Genomic DNA, 22,224 nt, shown 5'->3' with positions numbered 1-22,224 from the left:
GTAACTCTTAGTGTCCTTGTTAATGGGATGTGTGGACATTTCTTGAAGGCCCAAATCCTCTTTCTGGGAGTCAAGTGGGTGTACTCAGGATGTATCTCCCAAAGTATCAATAAAACCCTACCTTGTACAAGCAGCCATTTTAACTCTATTTTATTCAATATGTGAATAAAAATACAAATGAATAATTAAGTGAATACTATACCTTGGGAATCCCCCTAGAGTTCTTAATAATTTCCAAGAAAGAGTTGTGTATTAATTCCCAGCAGTCATCAAAAGATGGATTAAAGGCAATAATGGGCTCATTGACTTCAAGCTTGATCATGATCAGCTGAGGTATAAAGAACTCCATCTCTTGGTAGGGCTCCTCAAAATCATTCCCATCCTTCAGGAGACATAAGATATGGAAATTATTACAAAATGGAACCTTCTGGAATCAAGGGAGTGAATCTTACCCATTTATAGTACTACATGGGCACCAGAAAAGGAAATGAAAGGTACCATGCACTGTTCATATTTAAAATAAGGGCAAAGTATGGCTTAGCCCACCTGAGTTCACCCTCTCCCCCTTCTTCGAAGCTTTGATTCAGTATGTTTACTTTGCTTGGAAATTCCTTTGTCAGTATTTCCAAATCCTCCCCATCCTTTAAAATTCAGCTCAAAATCCCCTCCCCTGGGAAGCCTCCCTGTTCCCCAGCAAGAAATAATCTTCCACTTCTGAACTTCCATATTTCCACTTCCTTATGGTATTTTATCTTTCTCTCGTGAGATTTACATGCACATCTTCTCTACACTAAACTTAAGGGCAGGATCTGTCTCTGATTCATCTACGTCCTCCAAAATATCAAAAATATCATTTAGTACATCGTAGGTGCTCAATAAAAATTTGTTGACTGAATCCACAAGTATAAATACTTTATCTGTATACCTCACATGAAGTTGCTAATTAGCATATAGCATATTTTAGACACTAAAATTGTCAACCTTCCTGCAGTAGAAATATTGGTGTGGAGATATTTCTAATTCCCAACACAGGTTAGTAACACAAAATACCTTTCATAAACTACAGTGCCTAATGAAATTGGCATGGGGCAGCTGTAAAGTACTTGTCCAAGTAATTGATTCTAGAGATATCTAGATTGGTTTAAGGATTATTGATAAGCATTAGTTGAATGCCTACTATGTACCAAATACCCATAAATTTCTTTCTTTAAGATATATGAAGACATTAGTTTTCCCTTTGTGTGGAATTTTAGAGTGAGACTTGTTCCCACATCTGAGTTTCTTCTGCTTAGCCAGTAGGTGATTACAATGACATGTATAGATTAGTCCACTGTAGAGTGCTAACAGTGCAGTCTAAATTCAACAGCATTGGTTCTACATTCTTCTGAGCAAAAGGGCAATTGTTCATTTTTACTCAATTTGTAAAAATGCTTAGAACTTAACCTTTTCTAACAGGCAATTTAAAATTTTATAGCTCTTTTTAAGATAAAATGGCACATAATATAAAATCCAAAAGAATATTCCTTGATCTCCCAGGTTATCTAAATTTAAGGGATGCTTTGAAAACCAGGACTTAGTGTTTTAGTTTTTATCTAGACTTCACTGAAGTAGTTTCATGAAAGAAGTTATTAGGTCAATAAAGCCTTTTGTTTTTAGAGGTACCCTTTCAAAGACTGAAAAACAAAAGCCAATATCTGCAATGAACACACACAACAGTCCCTAAATATCAAGCCAAAAATTGATAACAAACCGTTTTCAACCCCTTCTTTTAATAGAGAGGATGAAAAAGTGACCACTCCCTCTACTGTAGGAGGTATGCGTTCCATTTTATTCAACCTTTCTTTAAATTTTTTAAATTTCTCTAGTTCTATAGATTTTTACCAATATAGTAGGAAGTAATTATCTCAGGAAAGGTTGCTGTGTGTTTAAATAAATCATTTTTATAAGCTAATAATCATCTGATATGTGTTCAAATCAAGATCTTACTTTTTGGCTTGGCTTACAGCTGAGGACCTTACATGACTGAATCCTGAGTCTATCTCAGTTGATTCCACTCTAAAGGGTCTACTGCTGGTCCCCTACATACCTTGTGTATCAAGAAAAAGGAAACGAGGTCCTTCAGAGACTTAATGACCAACTCCCTGAGCTGGAGTGACATGAAGGATGCAACAGAAGCAAAATATTCCTCAATGCGACGAGAGGAGCCATAGTCACTCTTGGGAGCAAAAAGGATCCACTGCTCCTTCTGGGAGACAAAAAGCTGGGCACAGGTGGGGATCCATCTGTAAAGAAAGCAGGGCGTCTAACTAAGAATCTCTTCCAAGCTCCAAGAAGTCCTCTCAGCCACTCCCCACTCCCCACAACAAGGCAGATGGCTCCTTTGCCATTACGCAGCTTTGCAAATTGGTACTTTCATATCCCTGGCCACTTCACCTGCCAACATCCCTTTCTGGGGAAGACAGTAATAAGATTTGGATTGAGAGGCTATTCTCCCATTAGCAGTGCCCAAATGAACAGTCCTGCTGAAAGACGAAAGTGTCTATAGTTTCTTCATTATATTCAGAGATTGGGGTAAAGGGGTATAAGGAACTGGAATGTTCTCTCCAACTTCTCTCCCTGGCGGATGTCTGTTTTCTGATTGAGACTTTATAGGGAGAAAGAGAAAGAGGAGAAAAGGAAGGGAACTTGGGAGGAGAAACTCCAGTGTGGCAGTGGCTGCTCAGAAGTTGAGAGCAGAAATTAGAAAACCGAAAGAAGAAATGGATGCCTCATTGTTCCTTTCATCCTACTTCCCCCAATTTCTAATTCCCAGTGGGAACCACGGGCATTTGCACCCTATCACTTCTCTTTTCTGACTGCTAGAAAAGTACTATTCTAACAGTCAGAGAAGTACTGGTAATAGTCATAGTTGTAGATGTAATCATTATATTTAATAGCTACTACATGCCAGCTATTGTATAAACATTTTCTCTGATAATAAAAACCCGTTGGTAGGTATTATCACCATCATCTCACATAAGGGAATTTCTCTGGCTCTGGACACAGTCCTGCATGCATTTGCAAAGGAAAAAAGAATTAAGTGACTAAAAACTCCCATCCTTGGAACCTTGCAGGTATTTATCTGGGCCACCTGAACACAGGTCATTTAAATGCACTGTCCTATAACCCAGCAAGGCCTACAGGATTTCAGAGGGAGGGAACGGAAGTGGTACTCTCAACGAGGAATGGTAATGAGAGAGTTTCAAAAAGGCAGAGGAAGACCAGGAGTGAGGGTCAAAGATCAGTGTACATGAGGAGGCACAGAGGCTGTCGGGGATGGGAACATGGGAGGAAGAGAACAGAGGAAGATGTCAGTGAGAAGTCAGCAAAATCTGTGCACCCCCCAGGTTGGATACGTTGTCACTTCACAGAGTTTTTGATCTTTATGATACTGTGATACAGCCCCATTCTGCGGCCAGATACTGACTTGTTGAGAAGAATTTGGCGTGCTTCCATGCAGTGTTTCTGGATGACATCCTGATATTCGTGAGGCAGCAGAGGTAATTTTTCCGCCAGTAATTCTGCTGTTCGAACAAACCTGAGGTCTTTAAATCTGCAGAAAGAGAGGGAAAAACTTCCTAAGCTAAGCAGATGCTTTATAACAAACTTTGTACGATGGGTTCAAAGGAAATATATTTTCATTTTTCAGTGAGAGGAGATATAAACAGATTAAAACGAATTATATCTGAAAAATCTGGGAGTCTGAGGAGGGAGTGGATAGTTCACAAGAACTCTTGCAAGGAGTAGATAAACTCAGCAGGTATTACTGAGCCTTCCTATGTGTCCTGCTCCGGGTAATCCATCTGGGGAGTGGGATTTTGACACTGACCTGGAATTTGGCTGGCTGGGAACTGGGATATCAAATGGACAAATCAAAGCTCTTTCCAACAGTGAAGACACAGAGGACAGGGCAAGCAAAGCACCACCGTCATGATCAAGTGGGTTCCACTCAATCCTCAATGTGGCCCCTGGGTGAGCTACTCAAAACAACTTGGAGGTCCACTTTGGTCTGAGCCCAGAAAACCCTATAGACCTGCCCCCGACAGCTGACAGGCTCACCGAGACACCCACAGCATCCCTGGCACAGCACCTTACATAGTACGGGTACTCAATAAATATTTGTTAAATGAAGACATGAATCTCTTCCTGCCCTCTCTGATGATAATCTTACCTTCTATTTCTCTCAGATTAATGGAGGTTCTGCCCTTTACCACACTCCGCAAGGCCTTTTTTAGCTTACAGGGCCACCATTTCTCTTCCTGACACCTATTCATTCATTTATTAATCAGTCTTTTAAATCATCAGTGCCCAAACTAGATCTTTGCTCACTTTCTTAGCTTGCCTCAGTTCTCGCTTCTCATTTTCATCATCCACTGTAATGACCCATTAGGCACTTTCCCTCATCCTTCTAAAATCCCGCAGTCTACATTTCTATTCCTTTTTGGTGGAGGTGGTGAACTTAGTCTTCATCTTGTCTGGCCAGTCACAAAGCACTGCTAGGGGAGAGCAGAATTTGAGGACCTCACTCTCCACACACTTTGATATCCAACTCCAGCATGGCCCTGGTCACAACCTGATAACTATGTTACTCATCTTTAGTTCAATCCTAAAAAACTTCCCACACTGGCTAGAAAAATCTACTCTTTCTTCAGATCACGACCCTCATTCTGGCCCCTAAACCCCTCACCCTTCACTGATCACTAGGTGACCTCTTTAAATGTTTAAAGCTAAATGCTGCAGGTCATATAAGAATATTTTTCTGTAGCATTTCCTTAACAAATCTTTCTCCTTGATGATTTTTTGGTTCAGCTGACAAAAACCTACATGATTTTGGTTCACTTTTGTGCCTTTGTTGCCTATATAATCTTCTTCAGGGAACCATGAAAAGCAAGTGATAAGAATCCTTCTTATAGTAGAAGCTATATGTTCAATAATTTGTCATCTTCACTATATGATCAAATTAGATTCACGTGTACATCCTCTTGGTACTGAACTTCTGGCAATTTTACCAGCCCTGTGACTGACTTTCTTGTTAATTTCTAGGTTAATTTATTTTTTGAGGCCTTAAACATGCTTGTAGTTAAAGCAGTATCTTCATTTATTGAACAACTACTGTATGCCAAGCACTGTTCTAAGCACTTCACCCAACAATCCCATGAGGGAAGTATTGTTATAATTCTCATTTTGCATATAAAGAAACAGGGGTCCAGAAAGATTAACTTCCCCAAATCACACAGTTCATCAGGGACAGAGCAAGAACCAGAACCTAGGCTGTCTGGTTTCAGAGCCCACTCTATAAATTATTACTCTTCTATAAATTATTATTATATACTTCTGCCTCATTAAAAAATTACTTTTCTCCCCCAATGTCCTTACTAGCACCTCCAATGCCTTAGAAAACTGAATTCAGTTCAAAGAGGGAATGTGTTTATTTCTTATCATTGGTGGGCTCTGTCCTAGGTTGACCCCACCTGCAATTCCTTTTTAAAAATAGGTAAAACTAAGAATGTGAAAAAACAAGTAAGTTATCCAAGTAACAAGGCTCTCCAAAGACTAAACACATTCACAGCTATAGATCCTCCCCAAACAAAATATCTGAGGTACTGATTAAGTTCACCCAATCAAAATTACATAAACATACCGGCCTCTAATTTTTCTAATAAAAAACCCAGATGGTGGCAGCTCATCATTTCATTAGCCTGCCTTTGGTGAACTCTGGTGGCCTCATTCTCCTACCAGGATTCACACCCTTTCTTGAGGGGTTCATAAAAAAAATCAGTCTTTCTTCCCAGTGCAATTGATGAATGGATAAAAAAAATGTGGTATAGCCATAAAATGGAATATTATTCAGCCACAGAAAGGAATGAAGTACTGATACATGCTTCAATATGGATGAATCTTGAAAACATGATGCTAAGCGAAAGCAGCCAGACATGAAAGGCCACGTATTGTATGATTCCACTTATATGAAATATCCAAAGTAGGCCAATCCATGGAGACAGAAAGCAGATTAATATTGCCAGGGGCTGAGTGGAAGGGAGAAGAGAGGGTGACTGCTAATGGGTACAGGGTTTCTTTCAGGGATGATGAAAATATTCCCAATAGTTTCAGGAAAGTTGCCCAAATCTGTGAGTATACTCAAAATTACTGTATTGTACACTTCAAAAGGGTGAATTTTAAAGTATGTGAATAACAATTTAGAAAAATGAAAGAGAAAAAAAAAGTGGCTCCTGCCTCCTCTGGACTTCTACCACTACCTGTGGCAAATTTAGTCACTGATGAATATAACTGAGACTACTGTTTGCCAACCCTGTGCTGGCCCTGAGTTACATAAAGGAATAACCTCAAAAAACTAAAAATATACATATAGAGTTGCCATATGATCTAGCAATCCCACTCCTGGGCATGTATCCAGACAAAACTATAATTTGAAAAGGTATCTGCACCCCTGTGTTCACAGCAGCACTATTTACAATAGCCAAGATATGGAAACAAGCTAAATGTCCACTGACAGATGAATGGATAAAGAAGATGTGGTACACACACACACACACACACACACACACACACACACACACACAATGGAATATTACTCAGCCGTAAAAAAGAATGAAATAATGCCTTTTACAGCAACATGGATGGAACTAGAGATTATCATACTAAGTGAAGTAAGCCAGACAGAGAAAGACAAATACCATATGATATCACTTATATGTGGAATCTAAAATATGACACAAATGAACTTATCTATGAAACAGAAACAGACTCACAGACATAGAGGACAGACTTGTGGTTGCCAAGGGGGAGGGAGAGGGGGAGAGGGACAGAGTGGGAGTTTGGGGTTAGTGGCTGCAAACTATTATATATAGAATGGATGAACAACAGGGTCCTACTATATAGCACAGGGAACTATGTTAGATAAACCTGTAATAAACCACAATGGAAAAGAATATGAAAAAGAATATATACATGTGTGACCGAATTCCTTTGCCAACAGTAGAAATTAACACAACATTGTAGATCAACTATACTTCAATAAAATAAATTTTAAAAAAGAATTTGGAAAGGAAAAAAAACTAAAAGACTCAAGCCCCCATACATTTCATAGGCTAGAGAGAGTCAAAGTCATAAACATATAATTATCATTCAGTGTGATACATTTCATAATGGAGGTCTAATTAACACCTACTGGATACTTATATCAGGCACTATTCTAAGTACTTTGCATGTATTAAATTATTTATCCCTCCTACCAACACTATGAAGTAGGAAGTCTTATTATCCCAAATTTAGAGAGAAGGATGTTACTTATGAAGCAGCACAGCTAGAGGCGGACCTGAGTAGGCCGGCTCCATGTGAGTGCTCTTAACCAGTATGCTCCAGTGCCTACAGACAGGCACTGGGTGCTGTGAAGGCACAAAGGAGGGCCACTTAGCCCTGCATGGAGAGCTGTCACTTGCTGTTCATACTGCACTTTGGGTCTGGGATGTTTGTCATTTTACTTCAAGGGCAAGGCTACTCCCACATAAGATGATCTCTTATGTGTGGAAGCAATAAAGAAAGGGAAGAAAAGGGACGGGAAGCACTTCTTACTCGGTAAACCACAGCTGTTTCAGGCTGAGCATCATGGGGTTCACTGTGTGCAGATGGTCCTCGTTCCACTTCTTGGCATTCCTGTAGACACTGTGCCAGGGCACAGGGGCCCGGATCACTCTTTGAGGAAATGCTCGGGGGATGCTCTCGATGAAGAGTCTTTTCCTCTCCATTGGATCCATGAGGATGTAATCAACTATAACCAACAGGGCAAACACTTGTTATGAAGCAGGGACCTTGAACACTCTGGGCTCTTAGTGTCAACACTTTAAAGGTAAATGTGCCTCTGTCCATTTACACTTGGAAATGCTCCCTCATTTACAAGGTCATTGGTAATCTCCTGGGTATAACTAAATTGGGTAGGTTCCACTCTGTTGGTATGTGAGATATTTCAGGGAAAGAGGAATATAACTTTACAGTCTGGAGTACTTCGAATCTGGAGTTGAGTCCTGTTAGGATATCTAGCATTATGCATATCAGTGAATTAGTATTTGCTGATACCTCATTACTCATTAACTGATTTCTCACACCAAAATAGTTACATAAAAAATAAACACAATGGATGACATCCATCCATGAACGGAAATTTAGAGGCCAAACATTTCATGTGCTAAGGACTGGCAAAAGCCTCACAGAGGAAGTACCATTTAAGCTGGGTCATAAAGAATGAGTAGGATTTTGTCTGAAGGATAAGAAGTGCGGTTCCATGACTTTTGTATAATATACTCAAGGTGCTGCGAGTCATTCTGTGGCAGAAATAGCAGGTACAAGTGGTAGAGTGCAAGGTGGTAAGACTGGAGAAGTAGGTTGAGGCTGACATTTGAAGGGCTTTACATGTTTATCCTTATAAGTTTGGTTCTAGCCTATAGCAGACAAGGCGCCATGACACTGACACCATTAGAAGGTTAATTAAGAAATTAAAAATAACAACTTGGGAAGTATAGCTGTGTTCCAGATAAAATGGGAAGTTGGGGAACTAATATGATCACCCCTCCCCTTTGATGTGTTTCTCACATTATTCACCATCATCCAACATTTCCCAATGACCTACTGTGTGCACGAGACATGGGGCTAAATATGAAGGGGAGGGAGGACTGATGATACATCAGCTAATGTCTAATAAGAGAGCTGAGACCCACAAGAAAGACAATGCCAGTGTTAAATAACCATAGAGAAACAGTGGCACGGGGGAAGTTCCAAAGTGGGATGAGCTGAAAGTAGAAACAAGAAGTGCTATGAATGCAGAGGATGGAGTCATCACTGAGGGTTGCAGAGATCAAAATACTTGAGGGAAGAGGCAGGTCTTGAACTAGATTTTAAATGTGAGTAGGCCCCTACTTCTTAGTGCTGCTACTTACAGTAAGTAGCACCTGAGTAGCACCTGCATCACCTGGGAGCTTGTTAGAAGTGCAGAATCTTGGGCCTCTCCCAAACTCTACTGAATCAGAATCTGCACTTTAACAAGATCTTTAGGTTACATAGATGCACATTAAAGTGTGGTAAGTACTGGTGTGGACATGAGTGATGGTGGCGGGGAGCATTTGGATGAAAAGTTAAACAGTGTTTTTGGCATTTTCAGAGTAACCAGGGTGAAGGACTGACAGAGAGAGGAAAGAAGGTGCCCTCCACATAGGAACCCCTGTCCCATTTATGCCCAGCCTTACCAATGCTTTTCTTGAGGCTACTGTAATAGTCATTTTCCTTCTCCTCCACAAGGACAGTCATCAGGGGTTCCAGGAAGGGACTTGTCAGCAGTGTGTTAGAAATCAGCTTTGAAATCCGAACCATCACTTCATCCTCCTGGGGGGCAATCATGTCTTTCTGGACTCCATTGGTCAAATAGTAATAGTATCTCTTCCGTAAACAAACCACCAACAAGAAAATGATCAACATCAATTGGCTAACTGCGCCCACTTGCCCACACCTGTCAGCCACCAAGGGACCCTGTTCATACAGCACCTATCTCCATCCGTCACTCGCTCCTGGGCCTGTGACTTCACACTCATTGCAATACATCATTGGCGAGTATTCCCCATGACTCTGGAGGAGTCAAACAAAGCCAGAGAGATCTCAGCGTGGTATAAGGAAGGACTTGTCCAACGCCACGCAGATAGGAACAGTGGAAGGAGGACTGAGGCCAGGGATGGAGGTGGCATTATCTGGTGAGCTTTAAGAAGAGGAATGACAAGCTCCTCAAGTGGACTCAGATAATTCACCCTCCTCAACAACAATGCTCCTATACAAAGAAAGCACTTGATCCTGTGGCTTGTAGCTGTCCATGGGGAAAAACCCCCAAGCCTGAGTGAGACTTGGGAGTTAGCTCTTCTAATCCAACCATGGGACTTTTGAGTTTAGAAAAGCCACACAAACACAGGAACTGAACAAAAATGCCCAGTGGGACCTGGTGACGTTAGGAAGTTTGGTTTATTTAGGGCTTGCCTCTAAGCTGCTAGATGGCTGAGTGGCTCTGGAAATGAATAATTTCAGATGGATGAGAAGCACAAAGTATAGGAAAGGGTTTGAAATCAGATTTGACCTTCAGTGCCAATTGTCTGTGGTCAGAAGAGGCTGAGCTTACATCTCTTCAACCTTCATACAGGACAAATTCCAAACCTCCCTCATTATAAGAACTGCGTGGGGTGAGGAGAGAGGCTCCTGTTAAATGCAGATTCATAGGCCCCCTGCTAGGGCATTTGGGACTTGTTAGCAAGCACCCCAGGTGATTCTTATTTTCAGGCAAGTTTGAGACATGCTGTGTGGCTCCTAAGAGCACAGAGGTGTCAGTATCAGCCAGACCTGGCCTAAGTTCTAGTTTTGCCTCTTACTGACTGTATAACCTTGAGCAAGTTACTTAATCAGTTCCCACCCCAATTTCCACAACTGGACAATAGGAATAACCATAGTCCCTAGGTCTTGAATGGGGTCAAGCACCTAGAGGGTTTAGCATGGAATTTTGCTAATAGCACATGCTCAGTTGCTATGGGTTTTTATTATTAATCATTTTACTATACACTATAAATTCGCAAGCTATTTGTTCTTTTAAGACAGGGGTTGGAAGCTCAAAAGTCTACCTGGGACCAGGCAGGTAACGTTAATAACTGAAAGTTGGCTGTACATAAGAAAATAATAAGGAATTGTGGAGACTGACAAACCAGAGAATGTATTTCTCATCTAAAGGAAGTGGCTACTGTTCTGCTTCAAATATTTTAATTTTTTCAAGAGAGGTAAGAAATCTAGCTTATGTGAGATTTCCTTTATTTTCAAAACACATCTATAGGCCAAATTCATCTTATGGTAGGGTTGCCGGATAAAATACAGGATGCACTAGGATGTACTTATACTAAAAAATTATTCATTGTTTATCTGAAATTCAAATTTAACTGGTGTCTTGTTTTTGTTTTATTTTTGTTTTTCAAAATCTGCCAACCCCAGCCTATGGGTCACCATTCCGCAACCTACATTCTATGAGGACCCAAAGGCACTGATTCCTAAGACTTACTAGAGCAGAGAATTCAGGCACGCACACCTTCATTCAGTAGTCTGTCATGGGGTCTGGACTTCAGTATTTTTAAAACATTCCCTAGGTGACTCTGCTGTTTTTCTCCAGTTTAGAATCACTGAGATGCCAAGAGTAATACTTAGCAAATTGAGAGAAAGGAGGCAATAAGAATGTACCTCCAAGTCTGATTCAGTTGGTTTGGTTTCTTGACTTTCTATTTCCATCTCCTGCTGTAACATCACATCAATCTGTTCTTCTGGACTCATTGGTCTGCTTCCTGGGAGAGTCAAAGATGTCACCACCTCCGTCCTCATAGGTAAGGAGGTTGAGGTGCTGCGGGCCAACCTCGTCCTGAAAAGTAGACACAAGCTCAGTCCTTGGTTCCATGGAACACCTCATAGGTTTGTTAGCGTTGGTTTTGCTTAGTTGGCTAATTTATTTTTATTTAGAGCCTCAAAAAATTGGATTAAGAGGACTGTTGGGGAAAAAAAACATGAGTAACTAGGTATCCAGGAACGCTTTAAAGTCAAGAAGCAGAGCATGGCTTTCAAGAGACCACAGCCTTCTTCGGTTCAGCCCAGTGTCCTGCAATCCCCTGTGCCCATAGGGACACCTTACCCAGTGAGATCCTCTTTGTCTTTGGGGGAGAACTTCATTTTCTTCTTGTTAGGCTCTGATGAGCTTTTATTTGCTAGAACAGTAGAGAAGAAAGACATCAGTGATGAGCAGTGGCCTTGGGCGGTCCTCTGTCCACAGGGATGCCAGTCTCAGGGTAGTGCAGGAGAACACTAAGCGGGGTGGACTTGGTGTGGTGGGATGACGCAGGTGATGTGGGCCCTGTACCACTAATTACCTGTGTGACCCTGAAGAAGTGACCATCACTCCAAGCCTCAGCTTCCCCAACTGTGAAATGGGGATGAGCATACCTTCTGTTATCCCATACATTGGACAAGTATTAATAATTGCTCAATTCACTCCCCAATCCTATATGCTCTATTTTCTAAACATCAGGTGTATTACTGCTTAATATTTTTCTTTAAATAGATTCAGACTTTTAAATCTAATATATTTATTTTAAAGGAAATATTATGATTATCACAAGTAGAAAAACCAGTATCATTTGCAATAAATATAATTATTGCAAATAGAAAAACTGATGTCATTTGTAATAAACAGAAGGTATTGCAATAAATATCATTTGTGATAAATAAATTCAACAAGTAATATAAAACTCTACTATTATACTTTAACTGGATACTTGCTTAAGATTCTAGCCTAAGGAAACTAACATGTCATAGAGACATGTTAAAGACATACTAATATGAATTTGACATTTTGAGGGAATCAGAGGAGTGAAGACTCTTGGTTAAGATGTATTTTGAGTTCATACTTTAATTTCCTCAACCTACTCCAAATATAACAATAATAGAAAAAATATTCTTTAAAATTAAAAAGACAGTGCATTGTTCGAAAAGATGCTCTTCTGTGTGGACTAAAAATAAACACATTGTGAACTAAAAGTCTTAAACTTGGCTTCTGCCTCCAGAAGCAGGCAGAAGTAGTTAGGTGTTTGATACCTGGGGGGAATAACAGAACCCAAAACATACCATGATTGTGGGGACTGCAGGTAGGCTCACAGCATGAAGCCAGGGCTGCCCTACCCAAGACACACCGAAAAGACAGCAACACTGTCATGCAGATAAAGCACTTGTTATCCTCAATTCACATGGTGGCCACAGAAAGCAAAGAAAGGCTGGTAATATCTAGGCCAAGCCTAACATCGCCTCAGGGACCAGATCTACAATCCCCAAACATCACCTTAGGACGGGAGTCCTAAGCCACCAATATAAGATCTGGTACTAATTTGGGGTCCAAGATGCCAGATGAAGGCATAAGGGAAAAAGGCAAGATTTTAAAAGGTATGTCAAAAGAATACACTGTTTGAGTACATTTATATGTGAGAGCAACCAAAACTAACCTATGGTGACAGAAATCAGAAAGTGGTTACCCTGGGGTGGGATGGTGTTGGGTAGAGGAAGGAACTGATGGGAAAGGAGCACAAGGGAACTTTCTCTAGTGATGGAAATACCCTATATCTTATTTGGGTGGTGGCTATATGGTGTAAACAATTGTCAAAACTCATTGAACTGAACACTTAAGATCTGTGCATTTTATTGTTTGTGTATTATACCTCAACCAATGTGGAATGCATGTAGCAAGAAAGGGAAAAACTCTCAATATAAGTCTGCAAACTAAAATCCCATAACACATGAGAAAAACCAATACTAAGAAAGATAGCAAATAAACTCAAAAATTGAGGGACATATTTATAAAATGGAAATGATACAGCAATACTAATAATTCTCTAAAATAAATGTTTAAGATCCTCCAAGTGATTGATATTGGAAGGGCTATGTCCATGAGAATAGAATAATAAATTGGCAAGTGTGGTCCTCATAAATAGAACCAATTAGGAAATCTGAAAACAAAAAGATACTGTCATTAAAACAAAACCCATTCATTAGACACGTTAAACTCAAGACTGAACATAGTTGAAGAGCAAATTAGTGAGCTGGAAGATATATTTGAGGAATTCACCGAGACACAGCAGAGAGGATAAAGGAAAACATGATAATGAGTTTGAGACAGCAGGCAGATTGAAAGTCTCCAACACACCTCTAACAAGAACTACTAAAGGATATCCTTAAGCAGATATAGGTGTACCCAGTGGGACTAAACAAATTAATACATATAAAGTACTGTGGTAAGCAGCTTCCAAGATGGTCCCCAAGGATCCTCACTTCTTGGAATCATGCCCTTGTGTAATCCTCTTAAGTGTGGGCGGGACCTACCAACTCACTTCTAACAAAGAGAAAATGGCAAAAGTGATAGGATGTCACTTCCAAATTTAAGTTCCAAAAAGACAGTGGCTTCTATCTTGCTGGCTCTCTTCTCTCTCTTGCTCTCTCCCTCATTCCCTCTAAGGGAAGCCAGAAGTCATATTGTGAACTATACTATGGATAGGCCCATATGGTAAGAAACTGATGTTTATGGCCAACAGGCAGTGGGGGATGTGAGTGAGATTGGAAGAGGACCCTTCCCTAGTTGCCTTTCAATGACTGTGGCCCTGGCTGACACCTTGATTGTACACTTGTGAGAGATTCTGAGCCAGTTAAGCCATGCCCAGATTCCTGACAGAAACTGTAAGACAACAAATGGTAGTTGTTTTAAACTATTAAGTTTGGGGGTAACTTGTTATGCAGCAATCAACAAGAAGCACATGGAGCAGTGCTTGGTGTATGGTAAATGTCATGCTAGCCATTACAGTCATTCCCATTTCAGAGATGAGGAGACTGAGGCTCCATGAGGTTACCCAAAGTTAGGTGCAGCAAAAGGTGGAGCCAGGACTAAAACCCAGGATTAGAAATCTCACTCCAAAGCCCTATTCTGAGTGGGTATGGCACACAGCCAGAAATACCTAATGGCAGCCCCTGAACAATCTTCTCCCTGGGGACGCTGATGGTGACGGGCTGGTAGACCTTCAGCAGGTCCTTCAGCTTCAGGTCCTGGGCCATCAAGGAGTAGTTGTTGGCAATGGAGTTGCTGGGTCCATTGTGGTGGTGCTGCTCTTTGAAGGGTGCAGCCAGGGTCCATGATGTGCGTTGCATCAAGGGTGGGTAAAGGCTGTGCGACATGACTGTCTACAAGGGAAGAAATGCACAGTGACACATGATGAGGGACATCACTCGGGGGGCCTGGGCTCCTTAGGGCCAGGCTCCACTCACACTGAGACTCATGGCATCCCACATGCCTTACACGGGGGCTCTACCTTCTGCACACTGAGTGCAAATACTTTCGGAATGGACACCAACTGTACTTCTCTGACCATTGTGAGCATGATTTCTGATGACAAGGATGACAGCTTGCTTTCAATATTCAGTAAATTTGTGATCAGATAATTTACATCTACTGTCTTTATGGCTATGGACGTGGCTATAAGGTAGAAATAACTGTTCTCATTTTACAGCTGAATATGGAGAAGTTCAGAGAGTTTAAATAATGCAGCAGGTAAGTGAGAAGGCCAGATTCTAACTCACCTTTGTGTTACTGCATAGCTTTCTCCCATGGTGCTGTAGCCTCTTCCAGTGGCAAAAATGACCAAGGCCTCTAATGCCACTTGTCAAGTCTGACTGTTTGCCCCCAAACTAGTACCAGCAGAAGAGTAGCAGCCAGGTGAACATACCTGATAGAGTTCAGATGGTTCCTCGTTAGAAGAAGCAGGCAGAGGCGGCAACTCTGGCCGCATCTGGGAGTGGCTCATGTGATATATCGAGTCATTTTTGTGGATCTGTGGGAAACAGACACAAAGCCACTCTTCAGGAATTAGGAAAGATTTCCAAGCTTCTGAGGTTGATAAGGAGTAAAAAGGTCCTCAGGAAAGGTTTTAGGCACAAAGTTCTGCCATACAGCACCCTTCTCACCCCTATCCACTGTGTAGGTTTCATTTCTTAATTGTTAATGTCTCTCCTCTAGCATCTCCTCCTTGGCTACACTTCAGTGAGCAAATTCAGATTTTTTTTTTTCCCCTGGGAAGAGCCCAAATCTGAGGGCACCTCCAGGTGCCCTACCCTGGGTTGTAATTAAAGGGGTTGACTTTAAAAAATTGACTCTTGCATTTCACATTGGCAAAATTCCAAATAGAAATTTGCTTATGCAGTGGCATAAGTAACTCTGTGCTTCCTGTGGAAAGAAGAAGTATCATTTAAAGAGTGTGGGCATGTAGGTCCACCATGCCATTCAGAGAGTGAGCCTCAGACAGAGGTGAACCCGTGGCTCCCACTGCCACTCTCAGTTCCCGGTGCCTTTTCACCTCAGAGTTGAAGGTGATTTCAGTGTTGAGCAATGCTGTGTGTGTTTCTGTCCTACACCCAGCCACTATAAGCAAGACAACTACTTCATCTGGGGCTGTGATGGAGGAAAACTTCTGGGCTGGACTTACTGAGAGGTGTTGCTACACAGCACTTTAAAGGTGGTTTAATGGATCTGCAAGTATAATTTTGGCTCTTTGTGATTTTTCACCTGAGGCAATGACTGTGTAAGATGAGACATTATTGGACAGATTTGATTTATCTGGGTCAGCAAATTAAGTCATGCAGGGTAACTGAAGGTAGAGACGTAGGGGGTATATGAATCAGATATTAGCCATCCCATGCCCCAACCAATCCCTCACTGATGACTCAACCTCATAAAATAATAACATTAACAACAATGACATCTGCCATCATTCTAAACGTTATGCACCAGGCACTTAGGAGATTTTTTATACCCATGTTCTAGCTGAAACCAAGGCTCACAGAGGATAGGTAACACATACTAGCCACACAGAGGTGCTTTTATTTCTTTAAAGATTTTTTTTTTGATGTGGACCATTTTTAAACTCTTTATTGAATTTGTTACAATATTGCTTCCGTTTTATGTTTTGGTTTTTTGGCCATGAGCCACGTGGGATCTTAGCTCCCTGACCAGGGATTGAACCAGCACCCCCTGCATCGGAAGGCAAAGTCTTAACCACTGGACCGCCAGGGAAGTCCCCAGAGGTGCTTTTAAATACACATCACTCAGCATCCCAACACACTGGAAATGGCAAGTATCACTTACACAGCAAATTACTTTGGGAATGTGTTGATGTTAAAATTAAACAAAAACATGCAAACTCTTAAACAAAACGCATACTGAGCCTGGGAGTTTTAAAAACATAATAGGTTCACTGATCTAATGGCCTAATTCAGTGGTTTTCAAAAATTTCAGACCCACTAACAGAACTTTATTAAACATGGGGATGCTCAGGCTCCACCTTAAACAAGATGACCCTGTTGTTTCAGCTTAGCACTGTGCCTGTCTCTCTGCTCTTGACCTCAATTTCAAGGATCTAAGAATCGATGAATCATCTCCAAGAGCCTTCTCTTTCACTAGCGAAATTAATATCAGATCTGCACTGATGAGGCGAACAAAATGAAAAAACTCAGCATCAACTTGAAAGGAACCTGGCCATCCAAAATGGGTACTATACCATCCAAGGCAGATTTTGGCAGCAGTATTTTCAGGGAAATGAAGTCATTCATGGTTTCCTTCAGGATCCCAGATGTGACTGGGACATATACTGACATATACTGATTGATAAGTTAGGGCTGTCTGCATTTTGTCTTTGCAAGCGAGAAGGTTTTGTGGTCAGTGGAAATCTTTCCCTTGGCCTAGCTTTTAAATCTGTTTCAAATAAAACTATTCATTAAAAGAACAACAAGCAAACACCACAAATTTCAGACATCTTGAGTAAGTTACAGTTGAGGAGACTCTTTTGCAGTTGAGGAGAATATTAACATTATTCTGGAGGTGGCTTAGCATTCATGCTTCTGCTTATGGTTGGGGTAAACCTGATTTCAGCCCTGACATATACTGGGAAGTTACTCTTCCCAGCAAAACAGGCAGAATAGAGCCCTAGTGGACATAACTAGCTCTACTCCAATTTCTGTCCATGCTGTATAGTTTCCAGCCTGTGTCCAGGGTAGAGCATGTGATACAGGTCTGGTCAGTCAGAATACTCTCTCCTCCTAGACACTGTGATTGGTTCAGGGATAGGTGTGTAACCCAAGCTGGGCTAATCACAATCATTCCTGACACTTTTGATAGTGCCATTGAGAAAGAGGTACTCTCAACAGCCATCTTTGCCTTATGTGAAAAAAGTCTTCCTTAGATTAAAGCCAACATAAAAGAAAGCAAAGCACCAGAAGGACAAAGACAGACTCCCAATGACATCAACTGGACCCCAGGATCCAACTTGGACTTCTCAATTTCTTGAGCCCATAGATTCCTTTTTGGGTTTGAGCCAGACTGAATCATATGTAAGTCCCTCCATACTGAGAGACGGTCATCCAAGAGATAGACACAGAGGCAGCTGAGTCATCATATAAAGAGAAAAGCGATTCTTGGGATAATAAAGAAAGAAAACAACATTTTGCAAGAAAGCAAACTAGGCACTTTCCTGGTGGCACAGCGGTTAAGAACCCGCCTGCCAATGCAGGGGACATGGGTTCGAGCCCTGGTCCAGGAAGATCCCACATGCTGCAGAGCAACTCAGCCCGTGTGCTGCAACTACTGAGCCTGCGCTCTAGAGCCTGCAAGCCACAACTACTGAAGGCCGTATGCCTAGAGCCCATGCTCCGCAACAAGAGAAGCCACCACAACGAGAACCACACGCACCTAAACGAAGAGTAGTCCCCGCTCACTGCAATTAGACAAAGCCCGCACGCAGCAACGGAGACCCAATGCAGCCAAAAATAAATAAATAAAATAAAATAAATAAATTTATATTAAAAAAAGAAAGCAAACTAACATTGAGCATTTTGCAGAGCACAATGGAGAGAAGCAGAACCGCTGAAGAACAAATTAAACTTTAAGCTAGTTCATAGGCACAGACTAAGACTTATACACACAGAGCCATTAAACCATGATAGCAGAAAACAGCTCAGTTCATGGGACAGGGACACATGGGACACATACAAGATTAGCAGATCTAGAAATCAATTCATAAAACAAAGAGAGTTTTCTTGAACACACCTGGTTAAGAATCCTCTGTGGCACCTTCAAGGTGAAAGAGATGGAGATTTTTGTAAGAACTACCTGGCTACCCAAAACGGTTTGTTAAAAATACTAATGCGTAAGTGTTCTCTCTGGTAAATTGCAGAGCATTTCCATTTCAGGGGGTGGGCTCAGTAATTATCACCAAATCCACTTTAATTTTACAAAGTTTTGGTTTAAAATGCTCCTCTGCAGTGTAAAATGCGCCATACACGTCAATGTATGGCGACGTAGTGGATCTTGGCTTCTCCACCAAGATTCTGGCACCTAGATTGGGTAGAACTGTTACTTTCAGGTGCTTATTTCTGACTACATGTGATGTTTGCAAGTCCTTCACGGAAGCAGTTTCCAAATGCTCACTTAAGGACCTGCAACAGCAGAGTCACTAGAGTCTTAGCTAAAAATACAGACTGCAGGGCTCCACTCCAGACCTTTGAGATTAGAATCTTTGGGAGTGAGGCCAAGTCTCTACATTTTCAAGATACTCCCCAGTATATTCTTATATATGTACCTCCAGTGCTGGGAACTGCTGGATGGAACATATGGTCTAATGGCCTTGAAAAGGAAGGGAAAGAAAGGTGTCTATTCCTGAAATATTCTCAGCAAAACTTGAAGATGTCCAAAAGCCTAATTCAGAACAAAGCATAATTCAAGGACATTATTTGATTAACATATATGCCTAGTCAAGGAGATCTAACATGGCAATTGGTTTATGACTGAAACATCCCCTTCCCACCCACTTCCAATTTCCCTACATGTTGAAAATACTACAGGTATGAAAAAAGAAATACACCTTAAAATTCATACTTACCTTCTGAGATGAGCAATCCACGTCACTCATGTTCTCCATTCTAACTGGACCTATAAAAATATTGAAAAAAGGAACAAAGAGCTCTCAGTTTCTTCCTCTCCTATCAGTGGCTCTGAAATTCCTTATAGCATAATGGGGATGACACAGATTACGGAACTTTCCAGATGTTCTGAAAGCTCTGTTCACAGGGCTGCCTCTCCGAGGTCATGGACTTCAGCCCCCTGAGGAGTTTCCAGGTAGAAGAGGAGAGAAAGGGAAGCTAGAGAATGAAGGAGCAGCCTTGGGGCTCTGCTGGGCTCTGTGCTGCAGCTTCCCTGTGATGGCCACTCTTCCCATCCCCTGAGCAGCACCTCCCTTGGAACTTTTCCAGGAATACACCGACTCCACTGTAGAGAAAAAACTGAAGCAGAGTTACATACTAACACAGAGAAGAGGGAGGAAGCACCCCACCAAGCATTCCCCCTGGCAGCCTGAACTCTTCTCTCTCCTCCTCTCAGGTTATTTTTAACACTGGAGGAGCTTGTACCCAGGTCCTGGGGCCAGTCACAAGGCTTCAGTGTCTGTTGCTAGGGAAGGAGGGGCCTCTGTTGTGCCCAGATACAAGACTGGTCTTGACTCAGCTTTGTGTCCAGGTCTCTCCCTTTGCTGTAGGTCAGCTGTCCAGCAGGAAGTTTCGGTGACAGGAGGGTGAATGGCAATGATCCAGGAGGTGAATGGCAACAAGAGGTTATGCCTTTGGAGGGGCCTAAATGCACACAGAGTGGTGGTTAAATTCTTGGGCCCTAGAGTCAGACAGGTCTGGGTTCAGATCCTGCCCTTCCCATTTAATTAGCTATGTGGCTTGAGCAAATTGCTTAATCTCTCCAAGTGTCCTTTACGATGTAAAATGCCAACAGTGTGTCAACCTACCTCATAGGTGGGCTTGAGAGTTAATGAGATAATACCTGTAAAGCAACCTGCACATAGTAGAAGGATGACCAACTTGTCCCAGTTTCCTGGGACTTTCTGGGTTTTAATACTGCAAGTCCTGCACCCTGAGAACTCCCTCAGTCCTGGGCAAACTGAGACAGCTTGGTCACTCAACACAGTAGGCACTCTATAAGTGTGGCTAACATCATTCTCATGATAAACACAGGAACACATGCACACATATGCTCACACACACAAGATACAATTAGCTGCTGCCCAGACATTCAAAGCACACGTTAAGTGGTCACTTTCAAAATTTTCTCAAAATCAAGTTAGACTTATTGAGCTCTTTTTGGGAGACAGCCTTCTATATATATATATGTATGTTTTGTCATTCAATTTTCCCCCAAACTCCATGATGTTGCCATTTTATGACTGACGAAACCAAAACTGAGAAAGACACATAATTTTCCTAAACTGCCAGGACTTCTAAGTAGTGCTGATACAATGTGAACCTTGTCCTTATGACTCCAGAGTCCAGTGTTCTTTCCATAAAGTACCTGCCCATAAAACAAACATTTCTGAGATCTTACGATGAGCATTACATAGTACCAAGTACTTCCATTTCTCCTTTTTCTTACTTTTCCCTCAAAGTTTGGCTTTCCATACCTTCAAAATAACCTTGAGGCTCCTCATTCCTTACATTTGCACTCTCTACCATAAGGTATATATACAGTTTCAAATAGTGTTTGGAATAAATGAGCCAGTGACAGAGTTTGAGACTTTAGACGGAAATGGGGTTATTACCAGGTCTCCTATAATAGGATATGAAACCCCATGTCCCACAAAAAACCCAGCAACTGTATGTAACCCAACAAAGTAAAGAACTCTGGAAGGGGCCTGGTAGGGTGCCCATGAGCCCCATGACCTTGTGGGTGAGTAGGAGACACACCTCCCTTTAAAATTTTGTGTGCTTTAAGTCTACCTGTGTCCAAAAACATCAAAGCAATAATTACAGCTTTCATTTATTGATGTATATTAGCTGTTGGCACTGTGGTAAGCACTTAATGAGCATCATCTTCCCAAATCCTCTCAACAATGGAGAAGATGAATACAACTATCCCAAGTTTTATGACTGAGGAAACTGAGAAACAGGGAGGTTAAGTAATTTGCCCATAGTCACTCAGCTAGGTCAGTGGCAAAGTTAGAACTTCACCTGATTATGGAATCTGCTCCGTGGCTTTAACCAAAAGCCTACATGTAGTCTGAAGAAAGATAGAAAATAAAAAAAATATCTGCCAAAGAGAATGAAACGTCCATCATCTCCCCTCTGCCCCGGGCCACCTCACCGGCACCAGAATTGCTTGCTGACTTAATCTTCTGTTCAGCAATTTCCAAGTGAGGATGCAGTCCTCAAATCCCTTAATCAACTTCAAGTACATAGGGTTGCCAGATGAAACACAGGATGCCCAGACATACTCATCCTAAAAAGTTATCTGTTGCTCACCTGAAATTCAAATTGAACTGGCTGTCCTGTATTTTTATTTGTTAAATCTGGCAATATGGGGAGAAGAGGTCAGCTAGCCTCTAGGTTATCCCCATCTTTGTGGTGTTAACAGCTTAGAGTCTCAATCTGTTGCTGGAAGTTTTCACACGTTTGTAATTCAGAGCCCAGTGTTTCTGGCAGATCTTTTCTGAGGCTTGAAACAGTTGCTTATCCAGGGACTTATTTTATTGA

At 41.6% G+C, this 22,224-nt stretch overlaps 1 protein-coding gene across 5 annotated transcripts in view; it reads right to left on the bottom strand.

Moving 5' to 3' along the window:
- DNAH3 (dynein axonemal heavy chain 3) overlaps window positions 1–22,224 on the bottom strand; it is a 194,658-nt gene that overhangs the window by 169,419 nt on the left and 3,015 nt on the right. For 4 of the 5 annotated variants that reach the window (XM_067706433.1, XM_067706434.1, XM_067706436.1 and 1 more), the window contains 11 exons: window positions 19,578–19,627; window positions 18,746–18,769; window positions 15,375–15,479; window positions 14,610–14,832; window positions 11,750–11,822; window positions 11,308–11,482; window positions 9,297–9,486; window positions 7,633–7,828; window positions 3,467–3,592; window positions 2,087–2,282; window positions 203–382 (listed from right to left, as the gene is read on the bottom strand). In XM_067706433.1, coding sequence (XP_067562534.1) covers window positions 203–382; window positions 2,087–2,282; window positions 3,467–3,592; window positions 7,633–7,828; window positions 9,297–9,486; window positions 11,308–11,482; window positions 11,750–11,822; window positions 14,610–14,832; window positions 15,375–15,479; window positions 18,746–18,769; window positions 19,578–19,616 — 1,527 coding nt within the window. In that variant the 5' untranslated portion in view covers window positions 19,617–19,627. The remainder of the gene's footprint in view (window positions 1–202; window positions 383–2,086; window positions 2,283–3,466; window positions 3,593–7,632; window positions 7,829–9,296; window positions 9,487–11,307; window positions 11,483–11,749; window positions 11,823–14,609; window positions 14,833–15,374; window positions 15,480–18,745; window positions 18,770–19,577; window positions 19,628–22,224) is intronic. The other variant, XM_067706435.1, reaches the window with a different exon arrangement.

Source organism: Pseudorca crassidens, chromosome 15, assembly GCF_039906515.1.
Source record: "Pseudorca crassidens isolate mPseCra1 chromosome 15, mPseCra1.hap1, whole genome shotgun sequence".
In the NCBI taxonomy this organism is placed as follows: Eukaryota; Metazoa; Chordata; class Mammalia; order Artiodactyla; family Delphinidae; genus Pseudorca; species Pseudorca crassidens.
Note: the sequence above shows the minus strand (reverse complement) of the source record. Positions and strands in the feature narration are given on the sequence as shown.